Genomic DNA, 27,111 nt, shown 5'->3' with positions numbered 1-27,111 from the left:
ATACACTGTGTCACCTAGCTGCCCCTTGGCACATAATAGGTGTTTAATTGATGCTTATTGATTGATTTGTTTGGAGTCCTGTTTTCTGTGTTCATATCTGCCACACACTATTTCATCTTGGGCAAATCACTTAAGTTTCCATAGTTCCTTTTCTGTGAAATAAGGGCATTGAACTTTTTCAGTTTTGTCAAGGTCTCTGCCAGTTCCAGAGCTATGGTCTTATCTAAGTGTCTTTCATGTGCTGATTAGGGTGGAACCTGTGTGGAATTCTGCATGAGAGAGAGAGAGAGAGAGAGTGAGTGAGAGAGTGTGTGTGTGTGTGTGTGTGTGTGTGTGTGTGTGTGTGTGTGTGTGTGTGTGTGTGTGTGTGTGTGTGTGTGTGTGTGTGTGTGTGTGTGTGTGTGTGTGTGTGTGTGTGTGTGTGTGTGTGTGTGTGTGTGTGTGCTTGTTTGTTCAATTTCCAGTGAGTCTGGCAACAGCAGCAAACCTCAGCCACTTCAGTGTCCAGGAGTACTTAGACAAAAATGGCACCAACACCCTCCTGCCTCCTCCCTGCTACTTCAGTTTCATTTCTTTCAGCTCTTTCTCCTTAGCAGTAGTTCTCCAAGTTCAAAAGGAAAAAGTCCACAGACATGATCAGAACATACATATTTTATAAATATGTACTCTGGTAAATTATCAATAGCAAATTATTAATAATATTAATAAACCATTACTTGTGTAATTATATATTAATATAATTAATAACATTTATTGGATAATTTATACAGTAACAGCAAAATTGTAAAAATAGTCAACTTTGAAAGATTGGTGACTGATCAACACAATAGCCAGTCCCATTTCCAAAGGACTCATGATGAAGCATGCTATCCATCCCCAGATACAGAACTGATAGACAGTACAGATTGAATTGTATTTTATCCTCTTTTTTTTAAAGTATTTTTTTTAAAAAAAGGTATGGCTAATAAAGAAATGTGTTTTGTGTGACCATACATATTTGTAATAGGTTTTATTTTTCTTGTCTTCTCACTGGGTGTGGGAAAAGAGAGAATTTGGAACTAAAAGTAAATTAAAATTTTAAAAATAGTAAAAAAAGAAAATCTAAGTAAAAGAATTTCCCATATATCCAGATTGGTCTTTTTAGACAATCCTGTCTTATCTTCTTAACAGACTTCTCTTTATGTTTTCAGGATTTTATTCTTGAGCGTTTTTCATTCCTCCTGTAGAGGTCTTACTTGTTCTGTAGAATTTCAGTCCATGAGATTCTGCCTTTCCTTTCTCTGAACTTTTTAAAAGTTGTTCTTTCAGAATCTGGAGGGCATGTCAAGCTATGCTCGGTTTGGTTCTTTGTCACAGATTCAAAGATTGAGTGACTCCTCCCCAAGGTTCCCATCAGTTCTGTTCCAGCCACCAGTTCTGTTTCTTGGTGAGAATCAGGTCCAAAAAGGACATTCCCCTCATTATTCTTCCACCTTCTGAAGCATAAACTTATTAAGGTAAATCTAGAAAATATTAATTGCTCTACTTGAGCCAAGAGGAAGCTCCACCAGATTTCCATTTAATTGAAGTTCTCCATCACTGCCTTAACATGCCTGTCTGTCAATCTTGAGTTCTTTTTCCCTTATCTGTTGTTCCGTTTTTGACCAGGTGATACGTAGTATAATCTGTTGATAATAATAACTTTGTTTCTGCTGATGTTCATCTTCACTCAGTACTCTCCACCATGCTTCCCTTCTTTGATTCCTGATTTCCTTGAATTGAATCTTAATATATAATGCTACTTTACCCTTACCTCTTTTTTTTTTTTTTACCTATTTTATTTCTTTTGATAAATATATATATATTCTTCCAGACTTATATCATGGTCATGGGTCATGACCCATTGAGGGTCAGTAATAGTACTTTGATGTCAAATTTTCCTCCTGGAATTAAGCTTCCTTATTCATTACACACACTTATATATATATTTGTGTTTAGATGGGATGGTTAGGTAGAGGGAGGTTAGGTAGAGGGAATGTTGAGCCTGAGCTCGTCTTCCTGAGTTCAGTTATGGCCTCAGCTGCTAGCTTTATGACTCTAGGTAGGTTACTTAACCCTGTTTGCCTCAATTTCCTCATCTCTAAAATGAGCTGGAGAAGGAAATGGCAAACTGTTATTTTTGTCAAGAAAACTCCAAATGGGCTTACAAAGAGTCGGACACCACTGAAACAATTGAACAACCAAAAAATTATACATATTTGTGTTTAATTTTTCATATTTTAATAGTCCCTTAAAGATTGCAGAGGACTTTATATGCATTTTTTGTTTGATCCTCTTAACCCATTGAAGTTGACACTATCATCATCCCCATTTGACAAATGGGAAACTAAGGCTCAGAGAGGCTAAGAGTTTTGCTTGGGGTCGTCTGTGTAACTAGGACATGTCTCAGATGGAATTCAAATTCAGGTCTTTCTGATTGCAGTTCAGTGCTCTGTTCACTCCACTATAATGCCTCTCTAGAGACCTTTAGGTATATAGACATCTGAGGACCATAGTTGACTCCTTGCTTGGATCTTTTTTCTTTTCAGTTTCTGGATGTGCTACAGCTGTGTTGTAGCTTCTCTCTGGCATCTGCTTTGGTGTGTATACATTGGCATATTTCTCCCTCCCTTTATAAGTCTTTTTAAAAAATTTTATTTGTTGGATTTTGGGCATATGTGTTCCTACTGACTTATTTTATGTCTTCCTTCTCTGGCCAAGAGTCTGTCATTCTTATATTGTACGCTGTTGTGCAGAAATCCAAATCTCATTTTTAAATCCAAACCTATCTTTCTTTCCAGAAGCCTTTATCATCTTCAAGTTTCTTTCCCAAGTTTATAATTCTAGTCCTCTGAAGCCAAACAGAATAAGTCTAATTAAAATCCTTTAAATATTTGAAGAGTACAGTTATTCATAGTTTTACTCTCCCCCTCCCCCAGATAAATATTAATTTATTTTTCTCTTGGTTTATCTTTCATTAATGCTTTAGAGTTCTGGCTAAATCATTTTTTTTGGGAAGCTCCACTTGTTTTCATTGTGAAGTTATTTTCTTCTTCTGTATTTACCTATTGGGTTTCTCTTAATGCATAGTAATTCTTCAGTGGATTTATAATTTTCTTCTGTTTATTCATATTTTTTCTGATTTTTCAACTTTTATTTAAGAAAAAAAAAATCCACCAGGAACCTCCCCTTCCTCTAATGCCACAGTGCCTACCCTAATTCCAGGCAGGATTGTGCCAACAAAACTCAAAAGAAAACAGGAGAGAAAGAGTTTCTTTCCCTTCTTAAATCCAAAAGTCTATGAGAATGCAGCAGCTTCCAGGATCCATCCCAACACCATTCCCCAATGAAAGGTCCCATCTCCCAAGCAGGAATGAGGGAATGCTATGGATGGGAAGAAGACCAAGGGGAGAGACACCCCTCCCCCCCAGCCCAACTTCCAAGGCAGGAAAGCATTCCAGAGTTTCAGTCTTTGGCATCATCATCTCAGACATCATTTTGGAATAGTGGGGAGCAGGGTGGTGCCAGCTTGGGTCATAGGTCATGTTTCCTTGCTGTGCCAGAGGTGCCCAGAGGCAGAATTCTTGAATGGTAGCATGGTGGATGTCTTCAGCACCGTACAGATTCCCTTGGTCAGCAATCAACTCCTTAACAGGAGTCTTAGCCTTCTGCTCTGTAGGGACACTGTTTGCTGCCCCATATTCCAGCTCCCAGTTCAAGTCTTCTTCAGAGTTCCCACAATCCTGCATCTCATCTTCTTTAGGATGGTCACTCTCTACTTGAGTGGGCACATTCTGGGCCCCACAGGCTAGTTTAGGTCTCCATCTCATGATCCCATCCTCATCTCCCTCCTTCTTTGATAGGAGTGGTCAGACATAGCCAAGCTGACTGCCTCTGGGCCTCCTTCTGAGGCTCTAGCTCTGACTGGGGCAGATTTTGCCTCAGCTTGGGCTTCAGTGTCGATGTATCATCCTTGTCCTTAGCCCTCCCCTCTCCCCCGCTCCCCACACTCTGTTTACTTGCATTTTTAATCTCAGTTTTTGGATTGGGACTTTATGCTAGGTCTTGGTCACTTTGGTCCAGATGCTGCGGCTGACCTGCCTACAGTTGTGGATGGGATGACTTTCCAGCTCACATTCACTTCCTTCTTCAGCCCTGACCTGGAATAGATTGGTTAGTTTGGGGCTGAGATAAGGTTCTGCCCTCTGCTTTAGTCTCCTTATGGCTCAGCTTGGATATTAGTCTTGGCTCTCAGTTCCTTATCCTTGCACAGTCTTTCTGGGAGTTGGATCTGTCCTCTGCTGAGGATCTGATAGGCCCCTACCAGGTGTCCTTAAGGTGCCTCTGCCTCAGTTCTATCTCCTTAATTCCCCTAGCACAACCACCAAATAAGGGGGATAGTGCCATTTGCCTGGAAGTTCTCTTCTCTCCTCTAGTTCATCCCCCCCGTTCCCCCTTCCAGTCAGACTCAGTTCACTGAATCCATATGCTGCCACTTACTTGTTTCCCTAGACAATTGCTACTTTTCTTGTTTCCCTGCATGGTTCCTACTTGGGAGATGGCTGGCTTTAGATCATTTGGATGACTCTTAAGTTGTTTCAGTCTCCATATACAATGACTTACTCAGAACTGACTTTTCCCCCCCATATGTTGATTCCAACAGGCCAGGGCTGAGACTTTGACAACTTTAGGCCCTCTTTACTGGTGATTATTGGATATAGGACCTTCTGACTATGCCTGCAAAGAGTATTCAGAGGCTGCTGGATGCCTTTTTGTGCAGTCTTGGTTTGGATGGAGGAGCTTAATGGTATTTGTCTTTTTTTTTTTTGATCATTTCATCTGGTTTTCCTTTAAAGTTTTGCTGGGAATGTTTTTCAAGGGAGACTTTTCATCTTGTCATCTTTTTCTATTACTTGCTTCTTTGCTCATGGTTAAACATTCAAATCCATCAACCAGTTCTTTCATGAGGCATTTTGATACCCCTCAGTCAGCAAGTGTTTATTAAATGTCTGCTATGTGCTATGTACTGTGCCAGATGCTGAGGATATGAGTACAAAGAATGAAGCAATCCCTATTCACAAAGAGCTTGATGTCTAATGGGGGAATCAAGCACATATAAAAACATATATAGCCAAAATGTAAAGTGAATATCTATATCTGTGTGTGTATATATGTGTGTGTATGTGTATATATATACATGTGTGTGTATGTGTGTGTATATACACACATATGTATACACACAGAGTATTTAAATACAAAGTAGTTTGGGAATGAAGGCATTAGCAGTTGGGAGGATCAGAAAATGCTTTATGCACAAGATTGTGTTTCATTTATATCTTGAAGAGAGGGCCTCTGTGAAGTGAAGGTAGTCAGTTTCCTTTCTGAAAATGTAGTGTCCAAAATGGGACATGATATTCTAGGTATCATCTGAAATGAAGAGAATACAATGTGGTTCTGTTATCTCCCTTATTCTTGGTGATATATTTCTATTAATATAGTCTAAGATTAAATAAGGGTTTTTTTTTGGCTGCTGTGTCACACTGAGCCTACTGTCCATTAAAACTCAGGTCTTTTTCATGTGAACTGATTTTTAGTTATGAATTGCTTTCAAGTATTCCATCCTGTATTTTATACAGGTGATTTTTTTTTTTAAGCTCAAATGTTGGGTTTTGCATTTGTCATTAAATTTCATCTCATCCGACATTGCCCATCCTTCTGACGTTTTGTCAAGATAATTCTGTTATCTAGTGTGTCAGCTATTCCTCCTATCTGTGTGATCTGAAGATTTGAAAAACATGCCATCTATTGCTTCATTGAAGACACTGATAAAAATGTTGAACAGTACAGGGCTTTGGACAGTATCTTGGAGAAAGAAGGCAAAGTTATTGAGGGGAAAAAATGACTTGGGAATGTGAAGTAGGAATTTTTCATTGTACAATTTTTCAGAATAAAATTTAACTCTATCCACTTGTAGCTGCTTTTTAACTTAGTCAAACTCCCTTTTCCTCCCTGGACCAGAACTTTGATATTTAATATCATAGATATCATAATAACATAGATATAATTTAGTAAGTGAAGAACTTCTACCAATTATGTTCTAAGTGGCCTTTGTATACTGAAAAATTACTTGACTTGCCTACGGTCACATAGCTGTCTTTAAGCTTTTTAAAAACCTTGTTCATATGACAGTCTCTTGTTTAACTTTTTGGGTTAATGTCATTTTTTTGTTTCCTCTTATTCTTAAAGGCAGTTTATAAGTTTCCACTGTATACTGAGTGAGGTTCTGCTGCTGGGAAAAGCCTATATTAGACAGGAACACTTAATTACTTAGGAAGAGTGGAAAAACTAGATAGAACATAAATTTTGAGAAATGGGTCAGTGCAACTGTGATGCATATTTAATTAGCATGATTTGAGAAGCAGTGCAGTTTACCGCCTTGGAGAAGGGAAGGTGTTGAGTAGAAAAGGTTGGAGAAGGTGGAGAGTTCTTCCTGAACTGCATCTTTATAATATCATTTAATGGTTTGAAGTATTTTGAATTCCTAGAACATTAGCTACATCTGTCTTTAGTTGTTAATATGAGAACATGTTTCAAAAACTTATGCTTGTTCCCGATAGTTTCTTTGCTGAACATAATGTAAACAAGTTTAACAAACATCATTTATGGATACAGTAAACTTTTGATTTTCTTTGCTAATAGAAAAATGCAGGAGTACAAATAATTTAAAAATTAGTGTGCTAGCATCCTAGGATTCTAGTAGTCAGGTTTCTAAGATTCTAGTATGTTACTTTTTGCCTTATTTGTAATACTGCATCACTTCATTAGCAAAGATAATTAAATAATTGCATCTGGAAATGAATAATGTTTGTTACTATAAAGCATTCCTCATTTTTATTAGATGCAGAGCCTAAGAAATTGTTCCTGTGTGGACGGATGTTTGAAAAGTATTGTAAAGCTCAGGTATCCTTGTAGAACGAAGACCTAATATTTTTGTAAATGTTTCTTTTTCTAGGGAACAGAGGGAAAAAGAAGAAATTGAAAAATACCGTATGGAACGTCCTAAAATTCAGCAGCAATTCTCAGATCTGAAAGTAAGCAAACTGTTTAGCAAGCCAATTCTAGTGCTTTGATTTTGGCATAGAACTAGTGTGACTATCATCTATTGTTTGATTTATTCAGAATAATGAGAAGGTGGGGGTTTCCTACTTAAAAAAAAAAGGAATCTGCGAACTCAATGCAGATTGAGGCATGCTTTTTTCACTTTATTTTTCTTACTTTTTTTGCAGCATGGCTAATGCAGAAATATATTTTGCATGATGTCATATCTATAGTTAATACATTGTTTGCCTTCTCTGGGTGGGAGAGGGCCTGGAGGAAGGGAGAACCTTTGGAACTCAAAATTTTAAAAAATGAATGTTAAAACAAAACTACAAAAATATGTAAGTGAATGCTTGCTGATGGATAACTGAAAAAAATCTGTAGCCAAATACAACCAAAAAAAAATTCAGACCCTTCTTTAAACTCTTTCTATAAGATGTTCCAGTTGAACACAAATCAGTTTGCTTCCTAAGATATGCTATTTGGGCTCTTAAATAGGGTTTTTTCAGTTTTGTGGAATGATGAGTTAGTTGCTAGTGAAGTAGAAACTGTGCCTTCACAAAACTATGCTAATGTTAACGTCTTTTTCAGTTAAGGGCATAAATTTGTATGCTTTAGATTTTAGTTTATGAATATGGACTTTTTTAACTAAGTGTTAATTAACTCCACTAAATTCCTCCATCATTGTGTGGATATTACATTGGTTCTTAGATGCTATTATGCCAGTGAAGCACGGACTGGGGAAATCCTGCCAAGATGCAAAGGCTTCTAATATAGACCTGTGATGGATCACATCTACTGCAGACTAGCTACATTATATCACTAGATTGGCCACAGGGTTGATGTTTTTTTAAGCTTTTGAAGATTGTGTAGGAGAAATTGTGATATGCATTGGTAGAGAAAGAGCACCTATCCTACTAGAACTAGAAACACTTGAAAAATTGAAGTATTAACTGAAGTGACTGATTCTTTTTTCCCAGAGAAAGTTGGCAGAAGTTACAGAAGAAGAGTGGCTCAGTATTCCTGAAGTTGGTGATGCTAGAAACAAACGCCAGCGGAATCCACGATATGAGAAACTTACCCCTGTTCCTGACAGTTTCTTTGCTAAACATTTACAGACTGGAGAGAATCACACTTCAGTAGATCCCCGACAAACAGTAAGACTCCATATGAATAAAAACTCTTCTTTTTTTCACATCTAACCGAACAATTTGGGGTGTTTATGATGAAGTCTTGAGAAAATCATAAGTTATTTCTGGTGATAAGCAAATGTAGTGGTCATATAAACTACATGACTGCTTGTGACTTAACCTGAAAGACTTCGCAAAGTAAGGTACTTCAACTCATAGATTTTCTTTTCATTCTTTTTCTTTTAGCAATTTGGAGGTCTTAATACACCCTACCCCGGAGGATTAAATACTCCATATCCAGGTGGAATGACACCTGGGCTGATGACACCTGGAACAGGTGAATTGGACATGAGGAAGATTGGCCAAGCCAGGAACACTTTGATGGATATGCGATTGAGCCAGGTATGTAGAATATATAGTCCATTCCAGGGAACATGGGTTTTTACGTCAATGCTATCCTCACTGTCCCACCCCCAAGTTGATGACAATTTTTATTATTAATTGTTCTTTGAGCTAAAGTTGCATACTCTCTCTCTGCAGATTTTTGCAGCGAATCACCAGGATTTGGGATTTTTTTTCCCCCAGGAATCCATTAAGTAGAGGTTTTCAGTTTTATTTGTCTCACATTTACATTTGCAGGTGTCTGATTCTGTGAGTGGGCAGACTGTGGTGGATCCCAAGGGTTATCTCACAGATTTGAATTCTATGATTCCGACACATGGAGGAGATATCAAGTAAGTTATTTTAGGAGAATAGTATGGCTAGGATGATATGTTAAATTACTATAATTGTAAGTATTTCACTCATGTTGTGATAATATCAGATCAGCATGCCAAACACTTTGATGCCTTCTGGCTTTTTGTTTTCTTTTAAATATTTGCATAGAGGCAGCATGAAAGGGAACTGACCTCAAAGCTAGGAAAGCTTGGGTTCAAGTCTTGCCTTTGACCCATGCTGGCGTGTGATCTTGGCAAGTCACTTAACTGTTTAATGCTCTAGGCCAGTGGTATCAAAATCAAATAGAAACAGATCTTTGGATGGGAAGGATGCTTATATTAAGTTAAAAGCCACAAATTAACATTATGTTGTATTTTTATTCTTTAAAACATTTTCCAATTACATTTTAATCTGATTTGGGCTTGAGTTGGCCATTTATGCTTTAGGCAGCCCTCTTAAGATTATGAGTTTCTGAGGTGGTGCCAGACTGCATTGATAAGAGGGAGTTTACTCACTTGGGAATTCCCTGTAACCACTGAAATCACAGATGTGTTTCCCATCCCTAAGTATTTGCATCCCCATGTGTGTCCCAAACTTATTTGGTTGTATTATGCTACTGCATTCACAGTCTTGTTTTGAAGAGCCAGCAAATAATTTAGATTCTTTGATGTGCTATACTGTATATATCTTAATGTGTCTTATTGAGGTGCAAGGATCCTTTGTAACTGTATGAACCTGGGGATGCTGCTTTATGCATTTATGATGTCGATTATGACAGCATGAAAAGTTGAGCAGTATGAATTTTCTTGTCTTCCTAGTGACATTAAAAAGGCGCGTTTACTTCTAAAATCTGTGAGAGAGACAAATCCCCATCATCCTCCAGCATGGATTGCTTCAGCCCGCTTGGAAGAAGTCACTGGAAAACTGCAAGTAGCCAGAAACCTCATTATGAAAGGGACAGAAATGTGTCCAAAGGTAAGACATGTTGGGGGCACCTTTTTTCTCCTCTGTTTTAATAATTGTAAATTTATTGAAAATAGTGACTTTTTTTCAGTGGAATTTGTGATTGTAAGAATCTGTGTTATGTTCTAGCATCTAAGGAGAGAGATACTCAAATTAGGACAATGACCTTTAGATATTAAAATCCATCTCAAATAGGTGAGAGCAGAAAAGGTTTTTCCATCTGAACTGAAGATTGAATCACCATTGTGGCTTGTATTTCCTTTTCATCTTAGTAGATAGTAAAAGATTTACTGTGTGATCTAGTGAACTTAAAAATAATTTCGCACTAGTAATTAGGAAAAAAGTAACCCTACTGCCTCAGCCCTCCCCTATTACCTTATATTAAAATAATTATATGCAATATGTTGCCTGCACATTTTCTAGAAGGGATTAAGAGGCAGAAATAGAATGCCAAAAACCTTTATTGTGACATTTTTTTTAAAAAAACAAAATATCATTATGATGGCCATTGTCTTATTCAGTGGATTCAGTGAAGGTCAAATTGTGTCCATTATATAGACCAATGATTTTTAAAGTTTTCTTGTTTTTGTTCCCCATCCATATGTGTCTCTACTTATAAATTATATTCATGTGCTAATATACAAGTAATTATGTGCATTGTAAAATTTATACACAAATAGAAATTTAAGAAGGATGAGATACAGATAGGTAAGCATTTAAGTGACTACTTTGTGCCAGACATTGTGCTAAGTGCTGGGGATACAGTTATAAGCAAGTAAGACAGTCCCTACCCTGAAGGACCTTACATTTTATTTATTTATTTTTTAACTCTGGGATACTGTATTTTTTTTAAAGTGAATTATTTTATTTGTTTTCACTGTTCCAACAATCACTTCCATATATCTTAGATTTTTTTCCACTCCCTCCTCTTTATTCCCCCCTCCCTCTCTACTTCCTCCCTGAGGTGGTGTGTAATCTTATATAGGTTCTACATGTACATTCCTGTTTGATGCATGTCACATAGAAGAATTGAAATGAATGAGAGAAACCATAAAACATAATACAAAGGAAAATGGTCTTTTTCTATCTGCAATCCAATTCTATAGTTCTTCCTCTGGATGTGGAAGGCATTTTGCCTCAGGAGTCCATTGGAAATTTTTTAAGTCCTTACATTGCAACGAAGTACTAAGTCTACCAGAAAAATTCGTCACACGCTGTGGTTGTTGCTGTGTACAAAGTTCTCCTGATTCTGCTCCTTTCACTCAGCATCAGTTCATATAAGTCTTTCCAGGCTTCTCTGAAGTCTTCCTGTTTCTTGTTTCTCATAGCGCAATAGTATTGCGTTACATTCGTATACCACAACTTGTTTAGCTATTTCCCAATTGATGGGCATCCCCTTGATTACCAATTTTAAGTTGCTATAAATATTTTTATACATGTGGGACCCTTTCCCATTTCTATGATCACTTTGGGATAGAGTCCCAGAAGTGATATTGCTGGGTCAAAGGGTATGCACATTTTTGTAACCCTTTGGGCATAGTTCTAAAGGGAGCTTACATTTTAATGGGGAAATAAAACACATAAAATAATGCTGGAAAACTGACTGAGTTGGGAGGAGGTGGTTGGGGAACTTTATAGGAGGGATAAAGAGAGAGAAGGGTACTCATAGCATAGTGAGAGATTGCTAAGAAATGGCCTGGCGACTTGGGCCCTTGCAAGCCACAATGAAATTATATTTGATTCTAGAGGTTATAAAACATCACAGGAGTTTATAAAGGAGGGAATGATAAGAGTTAGACCAGTGGTCTAGGAAAATCACTTTGGCAGCTATGTGGAGGATGGATTGGAGTGGGTAGAGACTTGAGGAAGGGAGACCACATAGAAGACTATCACAGGAGTCTATATAAGAGATGATGAGGGCCTGAACTGGGATGATGTCTTTGTGAGGGAGGAAAAAGGGACTTGGGAAAGATGTGGAGGTAGAACCAACAAGATTTGGCATCTGATTGATTAGATACTTGGATGTGTAGTGAAAGTGAAGTCGCAGGTGACAATAAGGTTGTAAACACCAGGATGATTGGAAGAATGGTACTGTGCTTGGTGGGGAAGTTTGGAAGAGGATTAGATTGGAGGGTAAAGATAATGTAATGATGTCTATGAATCAGTTCACAAATCTATCTATGTTTGCTCAACAGCGTAACTCACACTTTCCATTCTCAAATGAAAAGAAGGAAGGGCCAGCTCTTAACAGACATTACTCTAAGTACTGAGTTCATCCTCTGGGGGCACCTGCTGTAGCCACAGATAATCTGGGGGGCAGGAATAGGGATGGAATTTTCCCAGTGGCACTTTTGTAGCTGCATTGGGTTGCAGTTAGCTTAGATTTTAACTGCCCTTAGGGTTTAAAGCCAGGCTCAGAAGTGGGAGCGGTTGCAAACTTGCACTGAATTGGGGGGAGGTATATGTGTTGGAGAACAATGACAGGTGTAACTGTGTGGGAGACAAACTGTTGCAGCAAGGGTGGAATTTGATCTATCTTCTCAACCCATGATTGGTTGCTCAAGCAATGATCCTTCAGGGGACCCTGGCCCTTATTTTGGAGACCATTAATAGAGGGTACCTTCATCACTGTAACACACAAAGTTAACATGGTGATTAGCCATATTCCAAAATACTAGCAAAGACCTTTTTTGTGCATATATGACACAAAATTTGTACAATTGAATTTTTCTAATAAGATTGTGATCTTAAGAGCTCAGGACCTTCCTGTTTTAACAGTCTTTACTTCTGAGAAGCCGCTTGAACTTTCTTACCGTTTTCAGATACCACATATTTGTTCTTGCTATCTGCTCCACAGAGTGAAGATGTATGGTTAGAAGCAGCCCGTCTACAGCCTGGTGATACGGCAAAGGCAGTGGTTGCCCAGGCTGTTCGTCACCTCCCACAGTCTGTCCGGATTTATATCCGAGCAGCAGAGCTAGAAACAGACATCCGAGCAAAGAAGCGTGTTCTTAGGAAAGGTGAGACCTTCTTTAAAAAGAAGGACAATTACTGTCTAAAGAGTAAACTTTGGAGTCTTTAAAGATAATTGTATTATTTGGATCTTGGCATTTTTCTTTTTTCTGATTATTTTAGTCCTTACTCTAAGTAGATAGCTCATCCCTGTTAGGTTTTCTGTTTAATGAGGAACTGTTTGGCCTTGGCAATCTGTGAAACAAAAAAATTACAAAATAACCTTTAGTCTTGTATTGTCCCTTTCTTTTTCGCCAGTAACAAGTGTCAACGTGGACGAAAGGGGGCGGAAGGTATTGCTACTTTGAACATGAGATTTTTGTTCAGTGGCTAATGAGTGAACGTATACCAACAGGAGTAATTGAGTTATATCTTGACATGATATCACAAGACAAAAGGAAGTTGCAGCTAAATGGAAAGGGAATAGACAGTGTTTTTTGGAGAAACAAAAGAATCGACAGTTTATTTTATCGTGTATCCAAAGACAAATGTGATGAGACATTTGGTTATCTTCTGTTTAATAATGATTATGATAAATATTTGCAGAGATAATTTTCAGCTTATGTGCAATACCTGCTTTAGATGGCTATGAAGTAGAGAAATTCTTTGAAGAACTTGATAGCCAAAGACATAGAAAAAATATCAGGTTGTCAGTATCATAAAAAGGCTATTGAAAAAGCAATAACTGCCGACCCCATTCCTATTTTCCCAACTGTATAAAAATTTTACAAAAATAATCTTGTATGCCTGCACATTGAGAGCATTCTTGATACAGATATTAGAAGTGAACAAGCTGACTTATACACAGAAAGGTTCTGTGTGGAGGATACAAGAAACCACTGTGCTTATTGTTTGTTGACCATAAAAAAGCATTTGATTCAGTAGAACAAAATACATCTTAAGGTCTTTCCTGCAACATGCAACTTAACTCACATGCTTATATCAGAGGTATACAAGATTACTCCAGAGAGGTTAGAAAGGATGAAGATTGAGAAAAGTCTCAGGAGATTTGACAATTGAGAGATCATTTGGTAACTTTGGAGAAAGCAGTTTCAGTTTAATGATGAGGTCAGAAGATAGACTGTTTAGAATAGAATGAGAGAGGCACTAAGTGTTACATGCCTTTTTTGAGAAGTTTAGTATTAGGAGAGGAGAAATAGATACAGGACCATAGTTAATGGGAATTACAGGATCTAATGAGGATTTTTGGAGCATGGGGGAAAACATTGGCGTGTTTTGTAGACCAGTGGTGTCAAACTCAAATAGAAATAGATACTTAGTGGTCATATATTGACTTAAAAAACCTTTAAATTAACCTTATAATTTATTGTATTTTTATTTGTTTTGTTAAATATTTCTTGATTTTTTTTCCCTTTTGTAAATTTATTTGTTTTCCATTTTCAACAATCACTTCCATAAGTTTTAAATTTTCTCACCCTCCCTTGGCACTCCCTCCCTAAGAGGGCATGCAATCTTATATGGGTTCTTATTAAACACAGTTTCACATTAGTCATGTTGCATAGAAGAATTAAAACGAATGGGAGAAACCATGAGAAAAACCAAAATAAAACATAAGAGAAAATAGTCTGCTTCATTCCGTGTTCCGATTCCAGTTCTTTCTCTGGATGTGAGTGGATCGATTACTTATCAATCTGTTTTAGGCCCATTGGTTCGCTCCATGTTAGTTGAGAGTGTTGAGTTTGATGCTTCTTGTAGACCACAGGATTGGGAGTAGGCATGTTTCCTCAGGCCTCCCAGGACACTACAACGCTGTGGGATGTCATCAAAGAATGACCTTGAACCTTCTAATCACCTGTTTTTCTCTCATCCACTGATGTTCTTCTTGGTCATCCTTAATGGTTCCATATTCCTGTCCCCTTATTCTTCCTTTCCTGTGGATACTGAACTTCTCACTGGTAAAGAACAACTCCCTATTCCCAGCCTGACCTGTCTGTTCCATCATTCCTATCTAACTCAATCCTATCCCCACAATGTCCCACTCCAGCTCAGCCTGCTCTTTTTTACTAGGCCCTCTGGAATGTCCTTTCTATAATTAAACAAGCTTCCTTTCATTTTAAACATTTTTCTCCTTCTATTTTCAAGCACTCACTGAGACCTGTCTTGTTGTGGACAGCAGTGTCCATGGCTATTCTTTTCATTATTGGTTATACTTTTTCTCATAACCCCCAATTCTGGACCTAATGAGCAAGTCATAATACTTCTTGCTATCCTTCAGTACTTCTAGACACTCCCTTTACTCCCTTTACCACTCATCAAGCTTTCCATCTTTGAGATTTATACTTTTTCTTTTACATCCACCTAAAATTGTCTCCCATTGTCTCCTCCTTCACTTCAGTATTTGTTAAAGAGTGAACCTTCTGCTTGCCAAGGCCAACTCTTTGCGTGCACCCTTGATTTTATCCTCCCCCATTTTTTTTTTAACTCTTTGTTTATTAGAGAAGTTTAACTAATCCCTAACAGTTGCCACAATACAGAGGCTAAAAGTGCTCAGGAACCATGTTGGCCAATACCCAGTTAACCATGGACAAGTAGGTGAGCATCAGTTTAGAGTAAAAACCCTTTTAGGAAACATTGTAAGGATCACAGAAGGCTGTAAGCAGTCATTTCACAAAACAGTCCCAAACAATTGAGTTTGAGCACAATGCTTGGCATGTAGTAGGCACTTAACAAATGCTTGTTAATTAAGTGTTTGAAAACGAACCTGTGGTAAGTTTGACCAAAAGAAGCATCCCCAAAACATTTGTATTTCATGCAAGAATTGTAGATAGCATTTATATAGAGCTTTAAGGTTGGCGGAACACTTTACATAGATTATTTCATTCAATCTTCACAGTGAGCTTTTGAGGTAGGAAGACACCTATATTACAAATCTGCTGTTGTTTCTGTAGTGATTTATTTACATCACAGTGCTAGTGGTACTACCACTAGGCCTAGAGGAAATGGAAATAGATGGCTTCTGCAAAAATGAAATTTGGAACAACAGCTGAATTTGGCCACATATGTTCGGATAACATCTTAAATCGAGGAACTTAGTGATTAATCTTTAGGACATTTTAAAGAAGAAGATCACCTTTCTAATCTTCTGATACTTTAGTCCCCAAAACATAATCTTTGATTCAGTGACCCTGCCTCCTGGCAAACAAAACGTTCCATGTCTTGGTTCCTGGCAATTTCTCTAGCTGTGTCCCAGGACTGGAATGCTTTCCGTCCTCTGCTCTGACTCTGTCCCATTCATTTTCACAGTGAATTTGGTGAAGGGCATGTAATGTTTAGGTGGTTACCCTACTGTTCATGGGAGAATTAGAGCAGTAAATTTCCTGAATGCATTTAATGCATTTACATGTATAAGGTGGCAGTATCTTTGAGACATTGTTTGGATAATTATTTTTCAAGGTAATATCTTGAATTTGTTATCTTGGGATACTGTGGACTGTGTAGCAAAAGCAAGGTAGATTTCTGTTCTGTCATCCACTCTCTCTTATCTTTAATCTCTTCTAATTTATTGATTCTCTTATCTCTTCTTTGGGGCCAGGCATGGTCATTATATTTTTACATCATTCATTTTTGATTGTTTTGTTGTTCTTTTCATTTACATTGTTATCATTGTGCTTGGGTCTTGGTTCTACCTACTATTATATTAGTTCATATAAACTTTCCCATGCTTCTCTGAATCCTTCATATTGTTTCTTATTGTATAGTAATATTCTATTACATAGGATCATAAGTTTAGAACATGAAAGGGGCTTAGTGTTTATTCAGTCCAGCCTACTGACGTTACTGATGAGGAAACAGATACAAAGAGGTTGAGTGATTTGCCCAGGGTCACCCAGTAAAGTGTTTGAGATAGAATTTGCACTCAGGACTTTGATACAAGAACAGTATCCTCTCCCCTATTACATTCATGTACCACAGTTTGTTTAGCGGTGCTACAGTAAAAGGAAAACCCATCTTTTTAAATATCATTATGCTTCTGATAGTGTTATATGACTATGTGTCATAGAATACTATGGTTTCTGAAGAATTGAAGTTGAGTGTCAACCAAAGGGCAATGGAAGAGGTATGTGTCAGGTGTGACCAAATTGCAGTATATTACAAATTGGCAATTATGATGGAGAAATAACTTAAAGGATGTCATCAAAGAAATATATAATTGAAAAAGAAGGATAACTGGTCATGGATAATCTGTATCTTCCGTTAGTATCTTTGTTATGTCAAGAGAATTTGAGGAAAATCTCCCTTGATAAGCTTTATTGGAGTACTGGAGTTCTCATAAAAATTTTCATCTATTTCTTATTTTTCATCACCTGGCTCTCAGCTTCATGTACTGATATTTATCCATTTCATGCCAAAGTGCAATGAAAAACTGATGACCCGGGGTGTTCAGCTGTGGCTATTTAAAATCACCTCATTGTGGTTTCTGATAATTTTATGACTTATTCTGGTTGCCAGAAGAAATCTGTATTTCGTGTGATCTCTGGTCTCCTAAATTCTTATTGGCATCGTGCTTGTTTTTGTATGTTTTCCTTTGCTGAAGTCTGGTTTCATTACTGTAATCTCACTTACTCATTGGAGGATTCTGAGCCAGCAACTCTTTATAGTGAGGCCACAAGCAGAAGACTAGCATCTGTCTTGGGTTATAGAAATGGACTGCTTATCTTTGCAACCAGGAAAACAGTTTACTGATGAATAACACATCATGCTATTAGCAATTAGCATTATTCATTTAGAAAAGCTCTACTGATTCTCCTGATGCACTGAATGTGATGAAGGGCAATTAATGTATGTGTGGATACTTTACTATTCACTAGAGAACTAAAGCAGCAAATTTCCTGAATACATTTTTGATTGGTTTTACATATGCAGGGTGGCAGAATCTCTTTGGGGCATTGTTAGCATAATTATATTTCAAGGTCATCAGAAGGCATGTCTTGAATAGTTGTTTGTTAGCTTGGGATGCTCTGAACGGTGCAACAAAAGCAAGTCTGTTGACAGCATGTTTTCTGTAAGGAGGAGAGAATGCTTGGACAACATTAAGCTGAAAACCCCTTGGTGAAATTGAAAGAATATTGAGTTACCAAAATGACACTTAGATTTCAACTACTTGTTGTTAGTATTGGCCTAACATGTACCTTTTGTTTTCTTTTTAGTGTTTCTGAAATCAGCATTCTTCTGACTTTTTTTTGGGTGACTTAAAGACAAATTGCTTTTGAGAAAGCTAGATTATTATCCATTAAGCTGTCTGTGAATACTTAAAATAAAGTTGCATTTTGGGGGTCTGACTTAGAGAATTGAAATAGTGGTGCTTAGGCAGGGACCTACTGTTCAATCTATGGATTAGAGAGTGCACTGGGTTTAAGGTTTTGGGAAAGACAAGAAAGAAAGAAAGGAAGGAGGGAAGGAATCTAGCCAGTAAACCCCATGTTAACTGGGCATTCTCCGGCCATCCAAATTTACCTTACTTTGGAGAGGAGAAGGAATGGGGGGGACAGAAGGGAGAGAATGAGCTGAGTTACCCAGCTAACTGGGTGCCCATTCAGGCAGCTTGGTCTACTCACAGGTTGTGTTTGTCCTTTGTTTTTGAAGAAGACCATGACATCAGAGAAATGATGACATGACTTGTACTTGACTTTGTTTTGAGTGAGGGAGGGTTGTGCAAGGTTACCAACCTCACTTTCTCCTCTTGAGCCATCACCTATTGCAGTAGTTTCAATGGGAAGTGATGGGGACTTGAATTAGGGCTGTGACTCAGAGAAGAGAGAAGACAGATGTGAGAGGTGTTGTGGAAGTAGAATTAAAAAGATTTGGCTATTGATTGGTTGTGTAGAGAGGTAAGAGAAGAGTCAAGGATGATTCCAAGGCTCCGAATCTGTGATGGCTTATGGTCTCTTTTGGAACAGGCCTTCTGTTGTCCCAGGAGACTAGAGGCCAGTGCCTGAGCTGATTTAGAGTTCTTTCAATAAATGCATGTTTTGTGTCATGTGCATAGAGGTAAGAAAGGCACAGAGGTAGATACAAAGAACTTTATCCTTGAGGCCTGAACCTTACCTGAATCATATTTTGCAGACCATTAGATTATTATGTTTTGCCTTACTACCTTAATCTTCATTGCCATGTTATTTTGGATCTAAGATCATAGGTATAGATATATTAATATTAGTAATAGCTTATATTTGCATAATATTTTAAGATTTGCAGAGTGCTTTGCATGTTATTTCATTTGATCCTCTCCTGTGAGGTAGGCATTATTGTATTCATTACCATTTTGCATAAGAGGAAACTGAGGTTGAGAAGTTAAATGATTTATCTAGAGTCATATAGCTAGTGTTTGAGGTGGGATTTGAACCCAGGTCTGTCTGACTGTAAGGCACTTTATATCCACTAAACTATGTTGCCTCTAATTCAATAGGAAAGATAAACTTTGTGCACTTAATGAATGCTTATTGAATTGTTAGGCTGTATTTGGGTTCTAGTCTCCTGACTAGTACTATTTTTCACTAAGTTTACTGCTTTGAGAATATTATTTCCTTTCTCTGAACTTCTTTTTTTTTTTACCTTCTTCTATAAAATGAAGGATTGTGGCTAGATGGTCTCTAATTCCTTCCTAGCTTTGAGTCTACCAAAAAGTTACTTCATTTACTGTGGTCATAAGTTCCTTAAATTTTCATTAGATACTCTTCAGAGGTGTACAGCAGTGGTGATGTGTTTCACTGTTAAAAAATGTGTCACACACCTTGTTCAGAACAGATACATATGGAATTATGCTTTGCTATAGCAAATGTGTAAACAACATCTTCAGTAGCAAGCAGGTAGTGGTGTTTGATTTATGCCAAATGGTCTCTAGCTTTGTTATTTAAAATATATATTAAAATTAAAATAGACTCTTTATAGCGTTGATTGATTTGAGAAAGGTCGAAAACTGATGAGAATGTCTATGAGGTCTTCAGCAAATTCAGATGGTGAATTTGTTTCTTTGTGCTCCAAAGTAATTTCATTTGAAACTATTTGAATAAGAATGGGTTAATGCATAGTTTACATACATCATGCAGCTTTGGCGGGTATAGAATTTCTAATTTTTTCTTCTAGCATATCATTTGGTTTCACTTTAAAAAAAATCCCCCAACAAAACAAACCCCAAAAGGAAGAGGGCTTTTTTTCTTCCTTTGGGGATGGCTGGCTTTTGATGTTTTAAATGGGTAAATTTGTAACCTTGTTTGACTGTGGTCCTAGAGGAGGTGCTACTTTATCATGTTGGCAGTAGCATTTGTAGTTCACGTAAATCTCCTCTCTGTACCCCTTTTCCCATGACTCGGTTTCTCATTTTATCTCTTCTAGCTCTTGAACATGTTCCAAATTCTGTTCGCTTGTGGAAAGCAGCTGTGGAGTTAGAAGAGCCAGAAGATGCTAGAATAATGCTTAGCCGAGCTGTGGAATGCTGCCCCACTAGTGTGGAGGTAAGTCATTGAAGTTATTTTCAGGTAGCTACTTCAGGTTTGGACTGTGCTTCAGACATAGGTTGGAAGTTTGGAATCTTGGGAATAAATTCTGCTCTGAACCTTTGTTAGTTTTATTGTATTCATTTTATCTGGGTAGTGTGCCAATGTGGCATTTTTTGCTTACCTGATGAGCAAAAATGGTCACTTTGTATTTTCTGACCCAAGTGAGCATTTCCTTTAAATTGTACTTCTGTTTACATTCAGTATTTTGTTTATTCCTCTTGGGCTGGTATAGTAGTTGGGAGGAGAAAAGTGGCAAGATAGAAATAATAGGATATGTCTGCACAGTCTAGCATAGAGTCATCTGTGTTCTAAAAGCTGTTAAGTCTCTAGGTTTTTAAAGCTTTTTTCCCTTTCATTGTTTAATGCTGTGATTCTTAATCTTGTGGAGGCTGCCACTAGCATATCTCTTAGCTTGATCATCTCATTAGCTTGCTGATGCAGTGCCTGCACAAAGTCTAGCATTAATATGGTTAGCCCAGGAGAAAATGGGTAATGTAAAGAGGGGAGGAACCAGGTTGTCTAAGGAAGGGTGAACCAGTCTAGGTCAGAAATGAAGCAGGTTTAAACTCTTGTATCAGTCTATAGTGGGATCAGGTTCATGAGTAGGCATTGTATTTTCAGCCTTGGTGAGATGTAGAGATCCTGGCTTTTTTTTTTTTTAAGAGTAGATTTAATAATAATATCACAGAATCATTGACTTGTTTAGTCTAGTTATTGGAAAAATTGGCCTGGAATTCTGTTTGAATTTTTAAAATGCTTACTGAAAAACTTATGAATAAGTTGGTAGTGAAGAGAAGGTTTCATTTAGTAATTGTTGCTATAAGAAAAATCAACCAATTCATTTTTAAAGTCAAGAGCTTGTTTGAATTTTCATATACAACTTGTGTCTAAAGAGAAATTTGCTTAAGTGGTAGTAGCATTCCCTAGGTCCTTTTAGGTGACACACATTCATATTTAATCACCAACTAGGTTGACACTGCCGCTTTGAGCACCGTCTCCTTTGGCATAGTAATTTGTCTCACTGTCTGGGATGCCTTTCTGTGTAGCTTTGGCTTGCTTTGGCACGGCTGGAGACCTATGAGAATGCCCGAAAAGTCTTAAACAAAGCACGTGAGAACATTCCCACAGATCGGCACATCTGGATTACTGCAGCGAAACTAGAGGAAGCCAATGGAAATACTCAGATGGTGGAGAAAATCATTGACAGAGCCATCACATCACTCAGAGCAAATGGTGTAGAAATCAACAGAGAGCAATGGATTCAGGTGATGACTGATACCTGCCTTGTCTTAAATGCCTACAGTATAGAATCAAATATTTTTAAATGTTTTAAAACTAAAATAAATATTGGAAACATAAATATTGGGGGAAAACAACCAACATGTTTCGATGAGAGGAATCTTACAGAAGATGAGTAATGAGCATTTGTGTACTTTTAGCAATAGTGAAGCATAGCTGCTTAGGCATAAATATATCAGATAAGATTTTATATTTGCCATATGTGGTAACACCTAGCTTTTAATTCTTTCACAATAACCATTTTGCTTAAGCTTTTTGAGTATAGATTTCTGAAGAATTTACATTGTACGTTTATGAGACTGGTTGCAGTTTTCCAGTGGAAATAAAAAATGACCTCTGATTAAAAGGTGGATGGTTCTAGAAAAAATGTGCCATAATGAAGAAGCTTCTATATTGGAAAAATTTCTGTCATCCTTAGAAGAATCTTTGACCTGGAGAGAACACCTTGCTCAGAGTTAGGCTCTGCAGTATTTACAGTTAACATCCTATGTCTGTATTTAGGATGCTGAAGAGTGTGATAAAGCTGGGAGTGTGGCGACCTGCCAGGCTGTTATGCGTGCAGTCATTGGAATTGGAATTGAGGAGGAAGATCGAAAACATACCTGGATGGAGGATGCAGATAGTGTGAGTCTGGTATATATATAATTCTGTGTGTGTGTTGGGGTATGTGTGACAGTTCACTTCAGTGAATTTTACTTAATAAATACTATATGCTAGGTATTAGCAAAATAAACAAACATGAAACAAAATGAAACAGTCCTAGCCCTCTGACTAGTCCAGCCATCTTACGTTCTAATGGGGGAAAACAACATGAATAACAAACAATTGAGTGCAAAGCAGAGGAACTACTAAAAATTGGGGGTCATCAGAAAAGGCTGTGGCTAAGAGGGCACATTTGAATAGAGTCTGGTAGGAAGCTAGACAGACTAGTCACTCAGTTTTTACCCCTTCTCTCCATTATTTTTGAAGGCATATTAAGCAAACAAATCTACAGTGCTTTGAATTCATGGGGTAAAATGACTTTGTGGGTGTTGGACTATTGATATGGCTACAATGGCTATAGCAGAGGAAGGATTAATTACAGTTCTGTTTTATATAGTAAGACACCTTGACAATTGATAACATACTCAAAATTTATCTGCATACATATATTATCTCCTCCCTATTGTAAGTTCCTTGAGAGGATTCAAATCTTATTTATCTTTGTATTTCCCTTGTCTGTTGAATATAGATGCTTAGTAAATGTTTTTGAATTAACAAATGACAATATTTAATCAATTGATTATTCATAGAGAATAAGAAGACATGCTATTTAGAAGCAGCTTTGTAATTGAATCACAAGTAGCTCAGTGTCAAATGAGCAAGAATTGTCTATTCACTGAAGTAGAGAGCAAGTAATCATGACCATAAAGACTTCACCAAATTTGTATTTTCTTCCCTAACTGTTCAGAGCCATATTTTTTTCCTCTGAACTTAGAGCCAGTCCTCTCTGTTTAGCTATTCTCCTTTTTATTTTTACTTACTTGGTGGCAGTCTGTTTAAATGTGACTAACATATGATGGAGACGTTTATGCTATTTTAGATTGTTCCTCTAAACAACTTTGTCTTTCACAAATAACTCATCAATATACCTTTTTTCTTTTTTTTTAAAATTAAATTATTTTATTTGCTTTCAGTGTTCTACAATCACTTCCATATGTCTTAGATTTTTTTCCCCTTCCTCCCCACATCCTCCCTGAGATGGCATACAATTTTATATAGGTTCTACACATACATTCCTATTACAGTATACCTATTTTCCAAGCAACTCCTATCAGAAAGAATAAAATCTAAAGCCTTTTCTTTGCTGAAGGGTAGAAAGTTCTTTGTACTGCTTTCCATAGTACCAAGGACTAACTCTGTTCACCTCTTGGACAAAAATATACTAGGCAGTGATTGAGAAATTTAACTTTTCACTGTTATTTTGTCTGCATGGAAATGATTATATATTCTTTCCCTGGATTCTTTTTAGTTTATCAAATATTCATTAAGTGTCTCCTATGTGCAAGGCCCCAGACAAGACTGGTGATACTGACATAAAAGATGATGTTTTCCTTACTCCAAAAATTTACAGCCTAGTAAGGAGAGAGGCACATGCAACTATGATACAGATTACAATAGAAACTTAGTGTATAGGAGGTGTCAGATAAAGTAGCATGAATGATTTAAAGAGGGAAGGATCACTTATAGTCGAAACTATCAGAAAATGTTTTGTGCAAAAGGTGCTGCCGGATTTGGGTCTTGACAAACAATGAATTGTCTAGTTTGTCTAGTATTGTGTCCTTTTTCATCCTGATAGCTCTGCCTCACTGCGTACTAGAAGTTTTGTGGTAGGTCTGACATTGCTGCTTTCTAGGCTGGTCAAAAGTACATAGTCTAGCTATGTTACTCATGAAGGAATCCCTCTCATTTTGGTTGCTATTTTTTTTCATAATTGATACTGTACTTATTAATTGAGAATTGATGATAATTCATACTCTTTAAGAAGTTGATTAGAAACTTGGGAAATGGCTTTTAGACTGGTTTCTGTAGATTTCAAGTTTAGTCACTCCCACATCATTTTGTCTGTATTGTACTTCACAAGTAATATTTCTTTTGCTTGTCTTGTGCTTGACTCTCTCCTTGGTACATAAGTGTGTTAGCTTTTTGTGAGAAGGGCAATTTATGCCTTTTAGAACCTGGTATTTAGCTGTAACACTGGTTATTTCTGTAACTATAGTCTTCTATCATTCTACCTCTCTCTTTACCTCTTCTAAATCTGTTTTTTGTCTTCATTAAGACCTCTAAGTTCCTCTGTCCTTCAGTACTTTCCCAACTTGCTCTGACCTCATTTTCTTCTCTCTTTGACCTCAACCCAGTAGTTAGCCATTTCTTCTCTATCTTATCCTTGGCTCTTGAATTCCTGACCCCTTTAACCTAGTGCTACTTTTCTCTTGCCAAACCTTAGCCCTGGATTATGCCCAACTTTCACTTCTGCTCCTGTTTGTGAGCCACTGAACACAGTTGGAAAACGTTTTACAACTGCCAAATGGGTTCATTACAAATTTATGTTATCTAACCTCAACTGAGCCCTCACTGCAGTAAGGCAGTCCTTTTGTTTCCCCCCAGTGGATTCCCTATATCTACAGAAGCTATTCTAAACCTTCTTTTCCTTCCTTAGGGAGGGAACCTCCCAAACCTCCCCACTCTCAGCTGAGAATATTGCTTCTTACTTTGCTGAGAAAATTGAGACTGTTTGATATAGTGACCATATGATAACTTTCTCTTTTCTCATTCTTTTTATTTCAGTCCCTTAATAGCATGTCATCTCTCTATCCCCCTTTCAGTCTCTAACAAAGAAGTGCCCTTTCTCCTAGCCAACGTCTCCTGGTCATTCTCCGCCCCCCTTCCCAGCCCCACCAGTGTCCAGGATCCTATTCCTCCCTGTCTTCTCCAGCACCTTGCATCTTTAGTCATCTTCCTTCACCCTTCCCCACTCTAATCCCTCATATCTTCAATTTCTCCCTGTTTTTTAAAACATTTTAAGATTTAAATTTATTTATTTTTAGTTTTCAACATTCATTTCCACAAGATTTTGAGTTCTAAATTTTCTCCCCATCTTCCCCCCCACCCCAAAATAGCATGCATTCTGATTACCCTTTCCTCAGTCTGTCCTCCTTTCTATCATCCACCCTCTTAGCCTCTTCCCCTTTACTTTCTTGAAGGGCAAGATATATTTTGATACCCCATTGCCTATATATCTTTATTTCCCAGTTGTATGTAAAAACAATTTTTTAGCATTTGAGTTCCAAATTCTCTTCCTTCTTCCCTCCCCACCCACCCCCATTGAGAAGGCAAGCAATTCAATATAGGTTATACATGTGTAGTTATGCAAAATATCTCCAGTGAAGCACTTCATAATGTTCTCTATCTCTTGTTTGGTTAAAAATTTCTCCATTCTACATAAATCTGACAAATACACTATTTCTTGCTCCCCTGATTTGTTTATAGTATCAGTCTTTATGCCTAGATCATGTATCCATTTGGACTTTATTCTTGTGTACAGTGTCAGGCATTGATCTATGCCCAGTTTCTGCCACACTGTTATCCAGTTTTCCCAGAAATTTTTGTCATACAGTGAGTTCTTATACCAGAAGCTGGAGTCCTTGCGTTTATCAGGCAGTAGATTGCTATATTCATTGACTATTGTGTTGTGAGTACCTAACCTATTCCACTGGTCTACCCCTCTATTTCTTAGCCAATACCAAGTGGTTTTGATGATTGCTGCTTTATAATACAGTTTGAGATCTGGTAGGACTATGGCCTCCCACTTTTTGAACATGGAGCCTTTCTTGTTGAGGGTAAGGTTCTTTCCATGGCTGTTAGATAGTTTTTACTCTGAGCATCTTGATAATGCACTAGAATTTAAGAAAAACACCCTTATCATTCTGTGCACCAGCATAGTGCATCCTGGGTCATCTCCAGTCATCCTGATGAATATCTGGTCATTGGATCCAGATGGCTGTGGAGGAGAAGTGAGGCTGGTGACCTTGGATAGGCCTCCCTCACTCAAAACAAAGTCAAGTGCAAGTCATGTCATCATTTCTCTGATGGCATAGTCTTCTTCGGCAGTGAAGGACAAAAACAACAACAAAACTGCCTTTCCTACGTATTGCTGCCAAAGTAATTTTCTTGTAAACACAGATCTGATTTTGTGACTTTCCTGCTCAATCAACTCTAATGGCTTCCTGTTATAAAGAGTTATAAACTGTTCTGTTTAACTTAAATCCTTATACTTTCTAGGCTTAACCTTTCTTTCTAGTTTCATTGAGTATTACCCCCACTTCTACCTTCTGTAGTCTAGCCAAACTAGCCTTCTCTGTGATTCTCATACATAGTGTTCCATCTCTCAAATCCATGCATTTGCAATCTTACATACCTGGGATGTATGTACTCCCTCCTTAGTAGCACTTCAAGGTCTCTCACTTCAAACATTGTCTCCTACATAATGCCTTCCTCATTTCTCAACCTTTTGTGCCACCCCTCCCAAACTACTTTGTATTTTTTCATTTTACATTTGCCATAAATAGAGTGCCCTGAAAATCTTAGTACAGGTGTAAGATTTACTAAGAAGGAAGGAATCAAGCATTTACTAAGGTTTATTTATTATGTCAGGCATTCAATTAGTACTTTACAAATATTATCTCCTTTGATCCTCACAGCAACTCTAGGAGGTAAATACTGTTACTGTCCCCATTTTATAGTTGAGGAAATGGGGACAGATGGGTTAGGACTTGCCCCTGGTCATGTGGGTAATAAATGTTTGTGGCTTGAATTGA

General features: G+C 37.6%; 1 protein-coding gene across 1 annotated transcript in view; it reads left to right on the top strand.

Moving 5' to 3' along the window:
- The window catches only part of PRPF6 (pre-mRNA processing factor 6), a 66,946-nt gene that overhangs the window by 8,299 nt on the left and 31,536 nt on the right, over window positions 1–27,111 (top strand). The window contains exons 4-12 of the mRNA XM_072633233.1: window positions 7,031–7,109; window positions 8,097–8,273; window positions 8,493–8,648; window positions 8,886–8,980; window positions 9,782–9,938; window positions 12,784–12,946; window positions 20,292–20,410; window positions 21,502–21,720; window positions 22,256–22,378. Coding sequence (XP_072489334.1) covers window positions 7,031–7,109; window positions 8,097–8,273; window positions 8,493–8,648; window positions 8,886–8,980; window positions 9,782–9,938; window positions 12,784–12,946; window positions 20,292–20,410; window positions 21,502–21,720; window positions 22,256–22,378 — 1,288 coding nt within the window. The remainder of the gene's footprint in view (window positions 1–7,030; window positions 7,110–8,096; window positions 8,274–8,492; window positions 8,649–8,885; window positions 8,981–9,781; window positions 9,939–12,783; window positions 12,947–20,291; window positions 20,411–21,501; window positions 21,721–22,255; window positions 22,379–27,111) is intronic.

The sequence above is a fragment of the Notamacropus eugenii genome, chromosome 1, assembly GCF_028372415.1.
Source record: "Notamacropus eugenii isolate mMacEug1 chromosome 1, mMacEug1.pri_v2, whole genome shotgun sequence".
In the NCBI taxonomy this organism is placed as follows: Eukaryota; Metazoa; Chordata; class Mammalia; order Diprotodontia; family Macropodidae; genus Notamacropus; species Notamacropus eugenii.
This window is presented reverse-complemented; position numbering and strand designations above follow the sequence as displayed.